The following is a 17,510-nucleotide window of genomic DNA, read 5'->3' as shown; positions in this document are numbered from 1 at the left end:
TCCTTGATCAAGGGACGAAAGTTCAGCAAAATTCGCCAATTTGCCAAGAGGAGAAACCTAGCAAACTAGCAAATTTGCAAATTTGGCTGGTTTTTTGCCGATATTTGAGACCATAAGGTACCATCGATTTGGTCAATAATATTTGCCCCTTATTGTTAATCTAATTGATGAAATGGTGAATAGGTGAGGTTAAGTCATTCAATTCATAATAAATGATTGGGCCCCACTCTAAACAACTCACACCACCGCAAACAGCTTTATAAATTAATGGAGGGCCGGGGGGTCACAATTGGTAATAAATGCTTGGACCCCACTCTAAACAACTCATCATCACCGTCAATAACATTTGTCTTTTATTATTAATTTAATTGATGAAAATGAAATGGTGATCACGTGAGGTCAAGTCAATCAATTGGTAATAAATGCTTGGACCCCACTCTAAACAACTCATCATCCTTTTTATCTTACGGATTGAAACGTTAGATGCTAACTTTCTTCACTTCTTCTTTTTCTCTAAAGCTGCAGCTTGCAAGTTTCAAATAGTTGCAAAACGATTCCTACTATGTTATTCATTTTATTTTATTTTCTAGTTTTCATCCTTTCTGCGAAGTTAGCCGGGGTCGTCAAAGAGAGGCCCCTTTTGTTCCTTCCTACCTTCGTCTGCGAAGCGTCTTTCAAATTTTCAGCAAACAGAGAGTGATGGCACAACAGCTTTAATGGTGCACGGATGCCGTGGTAAACATCTCCGACGAACATGAGAGCGATTTTCGCCCGTTCTTTGCTTTATTTCGCCTGGTCGCCGAAAAATTGATTATATTTCACCTGAACTATATTTCGTCATTCACTAGAAAATTGGCAATACATCGTCGAAAAATCATTGATATTTTGTATTTCCGAGTTTCAACGTGTGTTTCGATTGTCTCCACTGAAATTTGCAGAATTTTGGTCAAATTTCGGCAAAAGGTTGTTCCTTGGCTCTGATTGGCCCCATACTACCTTTGGCCTAAATCCCGAATTATCATAATCACGTCCGATTGGCCTCTATCCTCAATTAAATAATTATCTAAAATCCTTGTCCATGTTTAAACCTAAATTACTTTAAGTATCAAAAGCATCAAGGCCTTTTTTTTAAAAAAATTAGCAAACAAAACGGATAGCTATCAGTAAAATTAAAAATACAATTAAAAAAAAGGATATGTTGATAAAAGTAACCACGCCCTACTATTTTGGGCTTTTAAATCTTTTTACCCACAAGCCCTTTTATTTGGACTTTAAGGCCACTTTTAAGTGGGTCATGGCTTTTTAATTGTTGACAAACTTGCACCCAAAGTAAAGAGGGTAGTTGGCTCTTAAATAGTTAAAGACAATTGAGTTTTAACTATATGTTTTAGAACTCTATGCTACTGAGAAGGAGACCATGTTGTATACAAAGTTTGAAATGTCGCCCAAATGTTGGGTGTCGGTGGCTCTCAATAGCACTGACACAACAACATTTCAACTACATTTGGCAATGTGTCGGTGAAAAACGACTCGTAGTTTTGGGGGGTATTTAAGGTCATTTGGGCTTGAATTTTGGTGTGTAGCCTATTTTGAGGCCAATAAACACATTGAGAGTGTTATTTTGGCATAAAACATCACCTAAACTAATGTTCACTGATCGACCTATGCCCGACTATATGTGGCCAATACTGGAAGTCTGCAAAATTTACAATGTAAACATGCAAAGAGAACACAAATACACAAATTATGAAGAGAAATACTAAAGTCTACAATTCATTATACAACTACAAGATATAATGCTACTACATTAGTACAACAATGTAGGTAAGTACATAAAATCATCCTGTTGAGTATGACTCATGCTTCACATTTTGTGCCTTGGTGGCAAGAGAAGCTCTGGGAAGCTTTGGAGAAGAGAGAGAATTGAAAAAAAACATAGAGTGAAGAATTTCCAAAAATTCGACCTAAATGTCAAAAAATCGAAGGTTAGCCTCGCACTAGAGTCACTCCACTACATGGGGTGGCAAAAAAGGTGGGAAATTGTGTGTATGGTCACACTCCAATCGAGAGCAAGCTCTCGAGGTGTAGGTAAGTACATAAAATCATCTTGTTGAGTATGACTCATGCTTCACATTTTGTGCCTTGGTGGAAAGAGAAGCTCTGGGAAGCTTTGGAGAAGAGAGAGAAAATTGAAAAAAAAATAGAGTGAAGAATTTCCAAAAATTTGACCTAAATGTCAAAAAATCAAAGGTTAGCCTCCCACTAGAGTCACTCCACTACATGGGGTGGCAAAAAAAGGTGGGAAATTGTGTGGTATGGTCACACTCCAACTCGGGTTAAGAGAAAAAGGTCCTACCGGGAGTCGAACCCAGGTCGCTGGATTCAAAGTCCAGAGTGCTAACCACTACACCATAGAACCAAGTTGTACTATTATAAGTGTTTAACCAATAACCTAATTCAATAATATTTAGATTAATGCTTTTTTTTCCTTCTAGAATTAAGATTCACCCGGATCAGCTTACGCACACTTTGACTACATTCTCGAATGTAGCTTAATTAGATTAATGTTGTTGTCCATGCTTTATAGCTATGTTCTCTATACGCTCCTTGGGGTTGGAGGTGTCTTTGGGTGTAGTGAATTGCGGTTTAAAGTTCCAGAATCAGAATTGGATCGGTCCCAGCCGGAATCCGAGTTATTTGCAAATGGTCCAAACCGAGTCGGCACGATTCCACCGTTCCCTACTCAAGGTTTAAAACTAAATCCATGCAACGAATAACACTCTCAAGGATTCGGATTTCGGAAGAGGGAGCGAAACCCAAAAATCCAAAAGAAAATTCGAAGATGGATCGACAGAGGCAAAATCGCGGGGGAACAATGGCTGGTCGATCTGCATACCATAGACAAGAAGGGAACAGAACCCAGAAGAAATTCGTCTCTAAGATTAATGATACTTCAATTTCAACGAAAGAGCCCTTCAAAGATCGACCTTCTTTCTCTACTTCCTTCAGACAATCTTTTTCCAACAATTCATCTGATGGCGCAGCAGCTGCGACTTCTTCGTCGTCGTCCTCCTCCAGCAAAAGCAATAACGTTAACACTACTTTGATTCCTACTAGTAGTAGGGTTCGATTGGGAGAGAATGGAGACTGGGTTTCTAATCGTCAACAGGGTGGCAACTTCGTTAATTATCTTCCCCATGACGAAGCTGTCGCTTCTGGGCTTGGTGCTGAAGATGGCGGTTTGGATCCCGTACAGTCTCAGCGTGTCGTCGACCTTCTCAATAGGGAGTTGTCTCGCTTGCTCAACTTACCCGCTAGAGATTTCTGGAAAGAAGGTTTTGCTTCCACTTTCTGTGTTTGAATTTTGAAGTATTTTATTCATTATACTCTCACTAAGCGAATTTTAGACCCATTTCTAAGCGTTGCATTGGTTATTGTCGATGCATTTACAACAAACAATAGGTCGGCTGTATGAATCCTTAACACTCCCAATCAACTCTGTGGGTTTCTACTCGATACACGGCTTGAATTATGCACATCTTTCCTTGCTACTTCCTGTCGAAATCATTTTGGGTATGCCTTTTTTGAGCTCCTTCAATGTGAGTCGAATTGCTCCCCTGTATTGGAGGAGCATCCAAGGGCTGTTTTCAACATCAACTGATTTTTTGTAGCTTAATGTTTACAGGAACTACTCATAGCTCTTGTCTAATTATGATTATTTCTGAGTCTATTCACGTGTTTTGCCACAAACCATCTCAGCTACACCAAGTCTATTTCTTAGCTGCCTGAGATTGTACATCATACATCTTAGCCGGTTGTATGAATGGTCACTAAAATTTTCCTTGAGTTTTGAATGAATGCATTGACCACACGACTCTCCTGACACATCTCTTCCTTTTATTTATCCTATTTTAATTCTGTCCGGGTTCAGTAGCCTTGATAAGTCTCCATTATATACTTTCTATGAGTGTTTATTTGTTTATCAGAACCCAATTTTAATGAATACTTGGGGTAAAACCAACAATCCTGTTATTTATTGGAAGAAACCGATTCCATCCTTGATATTGGTGGTGACATCTTAATTCTTGCTCATTATTAGTACTCGTGTAGCTAAGGTTACTTACCGTAAAATCCATTGTTCCTTCTACTTGTCTTATCCAGGGCTGATCTCCATGGTCCTACTTGGCATTGATCCCTACTTTTCGCTCTTTCACCAAAACAACATCATCTACAACGTATGCACCAATGGACCTTGTCTTATTGGATGGTTATTTTATCATTTATTTATAGGGATATGTTCCCTATATTTGTCTTTGGTTCTAGAGTTGGCTTGCACCAAAGTTAAGATTTTTATTTATTTTTGAGTTAATTACCTTAGTTGGTTTGCTTGGAATCTTATTGGAAGGGTTTAGAGTTCATTTTACCTACTGCCATTAATAGAATTAATTACTTACAATTTTTTTGTGTTTTTGCTAAACTTGCAGCAACAATTTCTAATATGGTTTGGTTTAGTTGTTCACTGGACTTCTTCTGTATGTGACATTAGGAATTTCTGTTGGACCTTTTAATGAGACAAATGCATCTTCTGTCATATTTGCATCAATAGAGAGATTGGGAATGGTAGAGAGGAAGGAAACTTAACATTGGGATTTTACTGATTTTAAAGGTGTTAATTCTATTTCTTTGGGCATAGATATTTGTCAGTAACCCGTTGGCATATCCTCCACATATTTGTTGGCAAGGCATTTTATTGGTTCAAGGAATAGGTGGAGTTACGGTACCACTTTATTGACTATCCTTAAATATATTCTAAATGAGATTACAACCTTTGTTTTTCCCCCCCAAGTATGTGACATTGGGTGACTCATCCTGTTTCTTGTGCATTCACAATATTACTTTGGTTGTTCTTCTCTCAAATGTGGTTGATCCACTTGTCAGGCCAACATATTATTATTATTCTTTAGTTTATTGAGATGGTGTATTATCAGCAGAGAAGAGAATTTGTTCTGTTTTGTATAGCTATTTGTTTATTTATCTATTTATTTTTCTGGTTACAGTGGCCAGTGATGCTTCTTTGCACGATTTTCTGGATAGTTATTTACAGTTTAGAAATCGATGGTATGACTTCCCTCACCGGGGAGCCAAGGGAATAGTCGCCGGTGTCATTGTCGGAGAATTAGAGCTAAGCCGTCGTGTCTTTATGGCCTTATATCGCATGTAAGTTTCAATTCTGATTTTGTTAATCTCAGTAGGTCTTTCAATGGTATTCCTTATTTAGATTGTTTTGCTGTGTCTCCATCTCTCTAATCTTTGGTCTGTTAAAAAAACTTTTGTCGAAACAGATCTTCCAATAGGGATCCTGGTGCTCTGGCCAGTGATAGCCTCAGTGCTAGGGAACATGGAGGTTTTTTCTCTCTCCTTTTTTGTAATTGTGCTTTAATCATTTTTTTGAATGAATAAATAAATATATTAAACTAAGAAGGAAACAAGAGAACAAGGTCTTTAAGAAGAAGACTGAAAAGAGGAACTAAGACCCCAGGAGACAACGATAAGCCTGTTCCTTCGGGTATTGTCAACAGGGGGATGGGGCATGGCTAACAGTTTAGAAGATAAATAAAAATAGATGGCATTCCAAATCCTGTCTATGGAGCGGGATTTGGAAGTCCATCTCCAAAGATTGCACTCCCACCAAAGGTGATGGATCAAGACACAATACACTAGCTTACCAATCCGATCGCAAATGGAAGAACCTATAAAGTTTCTCAAAATCTAAGACCAATTTCGAAAAAATCCATATGATCGCCTTGAGTTGGGCCAAATGGATGCAAGGGCTTTAATAATTATTTAGTCAAATAATGAGTTTTAACCAAAACAATACACCTTGTGGTTGCATAAAGCTTGAAATATGGTTGAAGGGTCCTCCGTTCTAACTAAGTTTTTTGTGTACATAGTGGAGAAAATACACTAGAGGTGATTATGAAAGTTGAAAAGTGGCCATTTTGGAGGGTCTGCTCTTTATGCAATAGCATGATTGGTTACATCAGCCTTCCGTGTTGAGATTAATGTGCTGCCAAGGCAAGCTTCCATTATGAGCCATACAAGCCATTTATTGTGTGTGCAGATTACTTTTGGGAGATCATAAATGATAAATGATTTTAACCTTAATTGCTCGTTACTGCACAAAGAATTCTAATTATGTGGAATATATAGAACTCATTTGAATGGTCCACCTTTGATGTGCTACATGTGATGATGATAGAAATTTGATTGTTTGATATATAATTGGTGCCTTAGATCAACCATATATCAAATTTCAGAGTCTAATCCAATTAAATACCCTACATGCATCCTCATGTATGTCCATGAATTTCTTTGGTACTCCGACAACTATTGTATAGGGATGTGCATGCTAGATACAAGGCCTAAGCTATACAGGTAGTAGGACCAAGGAGGTCTTGGGTTTGAACCTGTGTCCCTCCACCCCTCTTCCCCCCCCCCCCCCCCCCCACCCCACCCTCCCCGGAAAATAGAAAGAAAGAAAGAAGCCCCTGGGCCTCTAGTCCTTGTGACTGGCCATTTAAGCGTGGTACTTTTGGATCCTTATCCATAATATTTGGGCCACGTCGGTCTTCTATATGATATTATATTAACTCATCTTGATGAGCTTATGAAGGCTGGCTATCCTGATGAGTTTATCAGGGCAGACCATTCCTCTAAGTTTTGCCACATATTTATATCTAAAATATTTTGTCCTGAATTTAGTTTGCCATTTTCCTTCATCCTAATATTGTACAATTAAAGCACGTTACTATATAAAATAAATTAAAAAAAATATATATATATATATATATATATATATATATATATATATATATATATATATAGCCACTTTGCAAAGTGGGGATTAAACCGTGTGCATTTCCCCTTCCCAGATCCTGCAGTAGCGGGACCCTTGTGAACTGCAATGCTTTTTTTAGAAATATCTTAAGAGTTCTCCGCCTGGAAGAGTTTCGAAGATGTAGTTGTTAACTAGGATATGATAGTACAAATATTAAGAAGCATTTTATCTCATTTTATTGTATTTTGGCTTCTCAAACATCAAATCACTATATTTATTCATTCTCCATGTAGTCCTTTTGCAGGAAAAGAAGCTGCTTGATTTGCCAAAGTTATTAGATATATGTGCCATTTATGGTCATGATAATGAAGAGCTAACTAAGTTACTGGTAAATCTTCTCATCGAAATAGTTTCTCTTTGATTTCTTCATTGCTTTCCTTTACTTGCGTGTTTTGAGTTGGCCCCAAACTTTGGGAAGTGGGTAAGTTAGTTTCTTTTGACTAGTTTTTAAGGATTGATGTTGATTAGTTTCTTTTGACAATAGCTTTTAAAGATTAATGTCGATCTTTTTTAGTTTTGGAAAGTAAATGTACCAAAAAAAAATCGGTTGATGGGTCGCTGCCTTGTTATTCCTAACAGAGTGCTGCTTCCCTTCTTAATATTAGTTTTTATTTATCATGTAACATAAACTGTTTTTGTAATTTTTATCCTCCCTGACAAGTATGCTTTGCCAGGTTATTAATTCTCTGAAAGCCCAGCCAAAAATCCATGAGTATTTAGCAGCTGTGGTGTCTCATTTCCTGAACATTTTCCACACAATGCATCAACGTTGCAGCTCATCACTGGAGGTATTATATCTTTAAATGGTGTGTTTATGTAGAATTTGTAGAATATTTTAGCTGCTTTTACATATTACTCCATTCCACCAGTCACAGATTTTACTTTTATATTTTCTTAGATTAGATATATTAGGCAGAGAAAAGCTGCTTCTTTCTTTTTAATCATTTATGTCAAGGATAAGTAATTGCCTTTTCGGCATATTCTTGGGTGTCAAATGGGACCTGGGGGGTTTGTGCGACCTTACTGTTCCATTCTTGGCCTTTTTTATCCCCTTATAACTGTCACAGCCTGTCTACTGAACTGTGCCTACTGAAAGTTTGAAACAAAATGTAGCTTGGATCGATAACCATATCAAATGAGTTTCACACCTCTGTCATAATTTGGAAAATTTCCTATATGCATGGATGCATGGTACCCAATTACTATATTTTGGAAACTTCAACCCTTGGATATGACAAGAATACTTGGTTGGTAAATTTCCAAGTTAGAAACATGTTGACACTTAAAGATTGAATTTCCCACAGTTATTTTCTTATGTTAATTATACTCTATAAAATGAAATATGGATTATCCATAATTTTTTTGTGTATTTTTTGAGTAAATTATTTTACACATATTTTATTTTTGGCACTCAGGTTGATTTTGGTGTGTATTTTCAATGCCTCTTGCTTATGTTTAATTTTGATATGTTATGATAAAATTTGGAGGCAAACTCAAGAATAAGTTTGTTAAGTTGTATCCACATACAGTAGGGCTATAGATGTATAGTGGTCAGATTCCCTGCTGTAATTCATTGCTATGGTTTGATTGGTTGATCATGATAAGGGGAGTGACCTTGTTGTGGTGTATATGTTAAGTTATACTCTTACAAGAGTTTTTTTTTTTTTCTTTTTTCTTTTTCCAATCATTGTTTACTTGCAATTACATCAAGGATCAGCCTTAAGCCTATTTTTATTTGCCCTTACAATGGATGAATTAACCAAAGACACTCAAGATGAGGTTCTTTAGTATATGCTTTTTGCTGATGATATTGTTTTTATAGATGAGACACAATTAGGGAGTAATACCAAGTTAGAATCATGAAGAACAACTTTGGAATTGAAAGACTTTAACCTAAGTAGAACAAAGACGAAATAGCGTGTGTGCAACTTTGTTGTGATAGGGTGGATGATGAGTTGGTGAAACTTCATGAGAAGAAGATTGCACAAAGCGATTATTTTAGGTATCTTGGCTCAATCACAAATAATAATTAAAAAAAAAGGTGATATAGATGATGATGTTTCTAAAGAATTAAAATATGATGGATGAAGTGGAGAGGTGCGTCGGAGATCTTGTGTGATTGACGTATTCCTCTAGAGCTCAAAGGAAAAAATAACAGACTGGAAAATTTTATTGGACTGTTGTGTGCGATGGATAGATAGTTATCTTTTCTTTGCATTGACACGACCATGAAAATAACTCATATTCCTATCACCATCCTTGAGCCACTTAATATTGGACTTTTGCTTCATCCTCCATGGATAGAATATAGATCCGCTTTGTGATCATAGACCACCCTCCGTGCGCCCTTTATTAGATTGGGGCAAGCACTTGGGCTCCCATCCGTAGAGTCTTGTTATTCCCGCCCTATTTGAGTAAGGCGCGTGCATGACCAGCTGTAATGTATGATGCAGAGTGCTGGACTGCTAAGAAACATCATGTAGCTAAACTTAGTGTAGCAGAAATGAGGATGCGAAAATGGATGAGTGACAAAACTAGGAACGCTAAGATAAGGAATGATCTTATTAGAGCTAATCTGTGAGTAGCTCCCAAAAGTGATAAGCTTCAAGAAAGTTTTCTTAGGTGGCATGGCTACGTTCAATGGAGGCCTGTAATGCCCCTGTATGGAGAAGCAACTTAATCTAGATTGAAATTAGAAGAACTAGGGGCAGACCTAAGATAACCTTAAGAGAAGTAGTGGGAAAGGATATGCTATACATAGGCCTTGTATCTCATATGGCCTCAAAATGAGTGGATTGAAAGCAAGAATCCATATAGCCGACCCCATTTAGTTGGGACAAGGCTTGTTTTTGTTTTTACCTTGCAATGAGATGTGTTACATGTGTACTCTTAGTAGGTTCCTAATTCCTACTAAGAATCTAGTTGCAGGTCTATAAATAAAGTAGGATGATGATGATAGGAATTAGTGAATCCTATCATTGAATATTGGGTTTTCTTCTCTTTTGTCATTCTCTCCTTTTACTTCTCATGTACTGTTTCAGCTACAATTTTTTGATTTGTCAACAAATATAAGAAGTTTAGGGTTGGACGGTAATGTTTCTGTTCTATTTCCCTATTTTTAGGTAAGAAACAAATTTTGATGTCTTTATGCATTTTCACTGTTCCTCACTATTTTTGGGTGCTAAAATCACGTATTTAAGGAAAAAACATTTCTCTAACAAAAATAACAAATGAAACAAGGAAAAACTTTTTACCCCAAAAAAAAAAAAAGAGGAATAAACTTTGAGTTTTTAAGGTTCCAAACAAGAATGCCCCTCCGCCTTTTTAAGAGAAGTGCTATTTTTTAATTTTTCGTGAGAAACCCAATCCTCAAAGTGGGCTCAAACTTTGCCAAAGTGCCAATTCATTTCAAAAGTGAGGAAAAAAATAACAGACTGGATTACACATACTTGATGTGGGTTGTTTCTATTCCAAAAATGCAAGAAACAAGAACATTGCCATACAAATCCTTATGTTCTGTTTTGTTTTATTTATTATGTTTTTACCTATTAGTTTAAAATTCTGATATAGCCAGTGTATAAGTTAGTAGTACACTAAGATCTACAAAGATATCTCCAAACTTTTTTTGATGACTGGAAGGAACTTTTAAAGAAGCTGTCATCTTGTTCAATATTATTTACATTTACATTCACATTAAGAGTTTTAAGACTAGAATGCAGTATTTCTCAGCAAGTCAAATATTAGATAGTACCATAGAAGGTTTTACAGTCTGTTAACCTTAACATTTGATCAGGTAGACAACATTTGGTAGGGAAAATCTACTAATATATTTTATTACCAAGTGGGCAAGTAATGTTTCCTTCACTGCTTCAGACACTTTATTCAAGCAGGGAAGGCAATTTTATCTTATGTTGTGAGCATAATTTACAGGTCTTATTTTCTTCTGGAGGCCATGAAGATAGTCGACTTTATGCAGATTTCTTAGAGGCAAGTTACTCTTCTTTCCTAAAAATATTGGGGAAGACCCATTCTGACCAAGTGAATGCTCTTTAGGGCAACTAGATGCTTGTGCATCAGGTTAGCTGTGTTGTTCTGAACTATAGTCTCTTTTTTGCACAGGTGATGGACTTTGTAAATGATGCAATTGCATCACTTTCTAGCTTTGTTAATGCCTATAAATCTGCAGCTGTGTACTTTTCTTGTCCTGTTGAAACAAGGTAATGTTTTTCTGAGATATTCATGTGAATCTAAATATGACTATTATTGAGAGTATCCAGCTTCTATGAACAGACCATTAGAATTTGTGGGACACCTGGATTGGAATATTTGACTGAAATTCTCCTAAGCAATAACAAATCTAAATCTGATAAAGAATATAGTAAAATCTAGTTGCAGTTTACCTGGATTTTTCCTGGAAAATTTCCATAGGAGTTCGAATCAACAAAATTATTTTTCCATGTTGTTGGGAGATCCTGGGTGTTAACCTTGTAAATGGTTGCATGGTGGATGATTACTCATTGACATTGGTCAAATTTGTGCTGAAATCCTGTGTTGAGGTCATAGTTGTTGAAGAAGTTCCAAAATTTCATCTATATTCAAGACGAAAAAATTTACAGTCGGATCTAATTTTATTTTACGGTCCTTGCAGTTATGGAAACGGGGAACTACTCAGTACCCTTGCAAGATTGCATGATTCACTGGTTCCAACTTTACGACAGGGTTTGAGACATAAGTTTACGGCTGAAGCAGAAACGGTTCAGAGTTCAGTAGCCTCAGTTGGGGAAAGCCATTCCAATATTGCTATTAGTTTCAAGATGTTGTCAACAAGAATCGTTAAATTAGGTTGGCAATTACTGGATATCTGCTATCTTAGTGATGAAGAATTCCTGAGCAGCCTCCCGTTTCTGTCTTCAACCAAAATGTTTCCAGCCAATGTTGAGGATCCAGTAATAAGGGGAGACATTTTAGTTCAAACTATTAGGGAGATAAATGGAGAAGTTTCATATCAATTTCAAGAGAACCAGAGCAGCGGAACATTCTTCCAGGATGTTGAAAAGAATTGCGAATTGCTGAATAGACTTGATAATCTACGTGGTAGTGGTAAGTTCTCAAACTTAAAAGAGTCTTGGTTTGGTCTGACTCTCAGCTGTTCCATTATGTTATACTAGTCAAAATTTAATTAGGATGATTTGATGGTCATTGAAGACCACATGTTGATCAACTTTTGAATTTTAGAGATAAAAAAAACTTGGTCTTAACTATGGAGGGTGTACTTTTCTTATTTTTTCCTTCTTTTTTCCCCCTTTTTTTGGGGCAGTGAGGGTGGGAATTTTTATCCAAATGTGTGGTGTTAGAATCTACTGGATGCTTTTAGACTTGCAGACTAAGCATGAATTTGCAATACATATTTGTTTTCTCTAAAATATTTGCTAGGATGCATGGCTTTAAGTTGTTGGAGAAGCAACGATAGTAGAGTTAATGGGACTTTGTTCTTGGGAATACTTTCTGAAATTTTACTCTTCAACTAGAGCTGAACCAACTCAACCTAGTTATGTGCACAAAGACTCATTGTTTCTTATTTCAGTTTTATTGAGCTATGTTGTGAAAAATAACAACACAAGTGTATGCTGTCGTTACAAGTAATATAATGATAAAAGATTGTTCCCTCGAGGACTATAGATTAAGTACCAAATTAATTATACCAATTTTATTCGAACAAATAATAAGGAAGAGAATTATTCTAGACTATAATGCAAATTGAAATTTAAATTGAGATTTATTAATAGCTAAAAACCTAGGGGTTAGATTTCACCATAACTAAGCATTCCCACCCTTTGATCCCTCTTTATAATTTGACAAATATTTTTCTGATTGATAGTCGAGATTCCCTTCTCTATCTACTAGTCTCTCTCAAGTACCAATAAAAATTCTCTCAATTGCTAACCCACTATATTTCTATGTGGGTTAAAACCCACTATATTTCTATGTGGGTTAAAACAACTAAGAAATCATTAAATTCTATGGATTCCCATGTAACAACTACACAAACCATGTAAGTATATCTCTATCTTACATGTAATTCATGGCTTTTACTCCAATGAACTAAACACATAAATCCCCTCTCAGTTCATTATGATTAACAAATCAGCTGATTAGTGGCCAATTAATCAAAAGCATGAAGAATAGAAGTAAAAACTCAATCAAAGGAAACAATATTCAAAATTATATTGATGAATTCAAGAGTGAAAATTCAAATATAGGCTACATCTGATCCTTAGAAAAATTAAATTAGTTCATACTATAAATTAAAAATATCACAGAAGAGTTTGAGAACATTGAAAGAAGATGAAGAAAAACTTATTCCCAAACTTTAGATCTCCAAACGTCTCCAAAATTTGTCCTCTACGCTCCTCCAAAGCCCCAAGAAGGTTCTCTATGCTCTTCCAAAGCTCCCAAAAACGTTCTCCCTTCTTGCTGGAGTATGCTTTCCTTTTATAGAGTAATTTCCTAGATTAATCTCAGAGTTTGAATCAAACTCAGAGTTCCTATCTGACTTAACCAATGAGTGTTTTGACGTATGAATCGGACTAACTTAGAGATCTCGAATGCCCAATCCCACTATTGGATTTTAATATCAAGAAGTTATCAAGCTCTCCTCCAAAAAGCAGCTCGATCGGACACCGGATGACCATCCGATGAAGGGCTTGATCAAAATTGGACAGAGACACTCAAAAACGGGATTTTTCTATCTTCCTTCTTTGAATTGGATTATTTTTCCTCTTTTTCCTTCTTTGATAAAGTCCCAAATAGGAAATAAAATATAGAAGCATGCAAGAACTCATTCTCTCTATGTTTTTGACTTGAGGAAGCTTCTAGAGTGCATAACTTGATGAACAAGACTTTCCTTTCTAGAGTGGAATAAAATCCAGTTTGGTTCCATTAGGACTCTCTTTATAGAATTTTTCAATAATACCCTTTTAGATTTGGTTCATAATTTCCTACATGTAAAAGTAATAAATCTTAATTAGAATTTGTTAGGAAATATATAAAATCACCAAAATTATGGAAATTAAAGGAAAGGTGCAACATATTCATTTTTATATCATATTAGGGTAAATTGATATAAAACAATTATAAACACATGGAAATATAGTAAATTAATCGTCTAAAATAATATGCATGAAATCAACTTATCAAGCTACTTGGCGTTTTTTATGTTTGAGACACATCGAGTCTCTCAATAAGTATGCAAATATGAGGCCTTCAAGGCACATTGATCATACAACATTGTTACATGATATCTAAGCTGGATACGATGTACCAGGTTGCAGTGCTCCTGGAATCTTCTAGGAACACTCCAGCAGTACAAGTTCCAGAAATAGCTACATTAATATCATTTTGTGAACTCTTAGTTTGATACCTGGGACCAAGTTCCAATTTTCATAATAAGCAATGATACATTATCATAGCTGTCTCTGTTGAGGTCTAGCGAGTACTAGAGTTTTATCTGGGAAGCTTCTAAAGGGATACAGAACCCTAACTTATTAGATGGGACATATGTCCAAATTTATGTCTTGCACAATGCAAAATAAAGAGCCAGGTCCCCACTCCTTATGTCTTACTTTTAAAATACTCCATGTGGTGTCTGGTATACTTGAAATAAAAATGTTCCCTCAATTTCTTGTCTATCTATTGAGAACTCTCTATCTGTATGGATGAATATTCTGGGAGCCTGGCTTCTGTCAGAGAGTCACAGCCATACTTTATTTATGTTAATAGATGAGTTCAAGAAACGTAGAAATACTTGATGTGGGATATTACAAAATAATATCCTAGGGATAATTCTACCCTTACACCCGGAGTTACAACTGTATGTTAAACTAAGCCTAAATGTTCATTTGTTATTTTTTGAGGCTTTTTGTTGTTGCCGTGGTGTGTACTTCATACACAACTATTGACCTCTTAGCAACTATATGGTGTTTATAGTGAGAAAAACTATATCTTTGATAAGTGAATAAGCAGCTAGAAGTTGGGCCTCAGTTTGATGCCTAAGCTTGCTCCACTATGACCAAGTGGTTATGGGTTTAAGTATGTAAATAGCCTCTCTTTGAAAGCAGGGATAAGGCTATGTACATTTATGACCCTCAGACCCTACAGGGACAGGAGCCTTGGGCAATATATCCACCCTTTTTCAGTGAATAAATTGCTTATTGATATGTTACTTGGAATGGGAGGCATGATCTACATAAACTTTTACCTAGAGATAATTAATCTCTTAATTTTCAGGTTTCCTACATCTGTTATTTCCTCTTTTTTTTCTTCTTCTTTTTTTTTTTCCCTTTCTAAATTGTGGGTACATGTTGAAGAAAACTCGCAATTGAAAATAACTATAGTTTGAAGCAACTAATTTAAAATCTATTTTTATGTGTAGGATGGATTTTATTGGATGATGAACAATATCAATACTTACATCGTGTTCTGATGTCCCCATCTTCAAAAGTTGTAACTGGAGAACCCAATGGACCATCTTCACTCAAAAGCAAGGTGCTGATGGATGAAGATGCTGCTATCCTCGAGTCCAAGATCAGTCAAATAAAAGAGATCTTCCCTGATTATGGAAAAGGATTCCTCTCTGCATGTCTTGAAGTCTACAATCAAAAGCCAGAAGAGGTGATTCAGAGGATACTGGACGGAAACTTGCATGAAGATTTAAAGTCCCTGGATATTTTCCAAGAAAATATCCCACCTCCAAAATCTGCATCACCTGTTAGTAGCAATTATAAAGGAAAAGGGGCCTTAGTAGAGCCTGCAGTTTTGCCTTCTAATGATGTGGTTGCGACAGTGAAGGATGCTAATGGACCCTCATCTTCTGGTTCCTCTTTGACTGGAAGGTATATCAGGAAGTCCAAGGATGGTTTGCTTGACCATAGCACCCTGGACTTGAGAAATGACACTGTTTCAGCTAAAACGGCGTTTCTTGCATCGCAGTATGAGTATGAAGATGAATATGATGACTCGTTTGACGACTTGGTTTTGGGTGTGGTGGATTCTATTTTTGAGGAGCCAGAGTTACTTGGAGACAGGATTGAGACAACTCGAGGGAAACCTCGGGGAGATGAAACTGTATCCTCTGGATCAAGCAGTAGTGGTTCTAAGTGGAATTCTCAGAAGAAGCCACAGTATTATGTCAAGGATGGTAAGAACTACAGCTACAAAGTTTCTGGTTCTGTTGCAGTTGGAAGTGCCGAGGAAGCGGCAGTAGTAAAACAAGTGCAGAGTGGATTGATTCTTGGCCTTGGCCATGGTGGAAACCTTCCTTTTGGGGCTGTTAGAAAACCGACGGAGGCTAATGAACAGGCAGATGACCAGTTGGAGACTCCTGAGACAGGAGGGAGAGGGAATATGACACACTCAAGGGGCCGAGGAAGAAGAGGGGGTGGTGGTGGCAATCATTATAGAAAGGATAGAGCCATGAAGAAGCACTTCTCAGGACTTGGTGGATATTGAAGTACATCAATGGAACTTATACATCGAAGGTAATACCTTTGTTTGTGCAGCCAAAGTTTTTAAACTCTTATGAATGTTTCAATTGAGATCTTGAAGTTGGGCTAAGGGCCTTGCTCTACTTGGTTTCATTTGGACTTGTTGTCAATCTTTTGAATCTTTAGATTTTGAAGTACTACTTCTTGGAGGCTCTATTGGTGATGCTGGCCATGGTTGGGCCTACCATGTCAGGGAAGAAGGGCGGTTTGCAAGTGTAGACCCTACATACCTGTCCTGAAATTCATCCAGGTGGTCTTGGAGTACTGAATTTGGTTTTTTGGACATCGAAGAAGCCGAGTAAAGGTTCTTTTGGCTGTGGCCATTTAGGGAGAGTAAAATGTTGAAGATCATCAGATCATGTTGCATTTCATGGTGAGATTGTCAACCTTAAGGATTAAAGTGACTATGCATCTCATATCATTTAAGCATAACCCCATTAGCTATGTAGAACCTACTTGGGGATTGTCATGTTTCCACAATGGGCGCAAGTGCAGGGTACAGTGACCATCGTGAATAATATATCTTGGGATGGCTAACCCATAATCTTGGGTTAATTTTGGATGTAAATAACAAGGGATGCTACAATGACCATACTATACGTAATACATGCAATATGAAGTGTCTTGGATATTTTGCATTTTTTTTCTTTTTTATGTACTTTTTTAGAGTGCGGTTTCCTGGATTTTAAAATATCTTGTGTTGTTGATTATCAATATTCAAGAGATGGTTCCCACACCAGAAGCGTGTGAAGAATTTGGACACAATATCAATGACAGTTTTAAATTAGGTATCATAGATATGGGGTCATGTAATCAAACAGGAGAGACCACCATTAAATTTTCACAAAAGAAGAAAATTGTCCCTTGGTTGCGTGACTTGCGTCCCAACAATTTTACCTTAAAATGACTCTCATTTATACATAACAAATAACCAATTAGAGGAAGAGAGATGAAGATTACATCTCTTACTCTGAAGGTCTCACATTAATTGTTTCTTTCCAGCGAATATAACAATTCAACTATTTAAGGCAACACTTAGAAGGCATGTCTTGGAGCAAGTTGTGACTTCT

General features: G+C 36.7%; 1 protein-coding gene and 1 non-coding gene across 2 annotated transcripts in view; one reads left to right on the top strand and one right to left on the bottom strand.

The window, feature by feature from the left end:
- Positions 1-17,137, top strand: part of LOC149014601 (uncharacterized) — a 51,027-nt gene extending 33,890 nt beyond the window's left edge. The window contains exons 10-19 of the mRNA XM_089155286.1: positions 2,588-2,674; positions 2,788-3,335; positions 5,058-5,217; positions 5,343-5,404; positions 7,132-7,226; positions 7,573-7,686; positions 10,829-10,885; positions 11,018-11,115; positions 11,547-11,998; positions 15,330-17,137. Of these exons, the coding sequence (XP_089011412.1) occupies positions 2,588-2,674; positions 2,788-3,335; positions 5,058-5,217; positions 5,343-5,404; positions 7,132-7,226; positions 7,573-7,686; positions 10,829-10,885; positions 11,018-11,115; positions 11,547-11,998; positions 15,330-16,405 (2,749 nt within the window). The 3' untranslated portion in view covers positions 16,406-17,137. The remainder of the gene's footprint in view (positions 1-2,587; positions 2,675-2,787; positions 3,336-5,057; positions 5,218-5,342; positions 5,405-7,131; positions 7,227-7,572; positions 7,687-10,828; positions 10,886-11,017; positions 11,116-11,546; positions 11,999-15,329) is intronic.
- On the bottom strand, positions 2,348-2,419 carry TRNAQ-UUG (transfer RNA glutamine (anticodon UUG)). Its single transcript has one exon. It is a non-coding gene; the product is annotated as a tRNA-Gln (tRNA).
- Positions 17,138-17,510: the final 373 nt, after the last annotated feature.

The sequence above is a fragment of the Hakea prostrata genome, chromosome 5 (genome assembly GCF_041222555.1).
Source record: "Hakea prostrata isolate BN-2017 chromosome 5, UWA_Hpros_2, whole genome shotgun sequence".
In the NCBI taxonomy this organism is placed as follows: Eukaryota; Viridiplantae; Streptophyta; class Magnoliopsida; order Proteales; family Proteaceae; genus Hakea; species Hakea prostrata.
The sequence above is the reverse complement of the archived record's forward strand: the minus strand, read 5'-3'. Positions and strand labels throughout refer to the sequence as shown.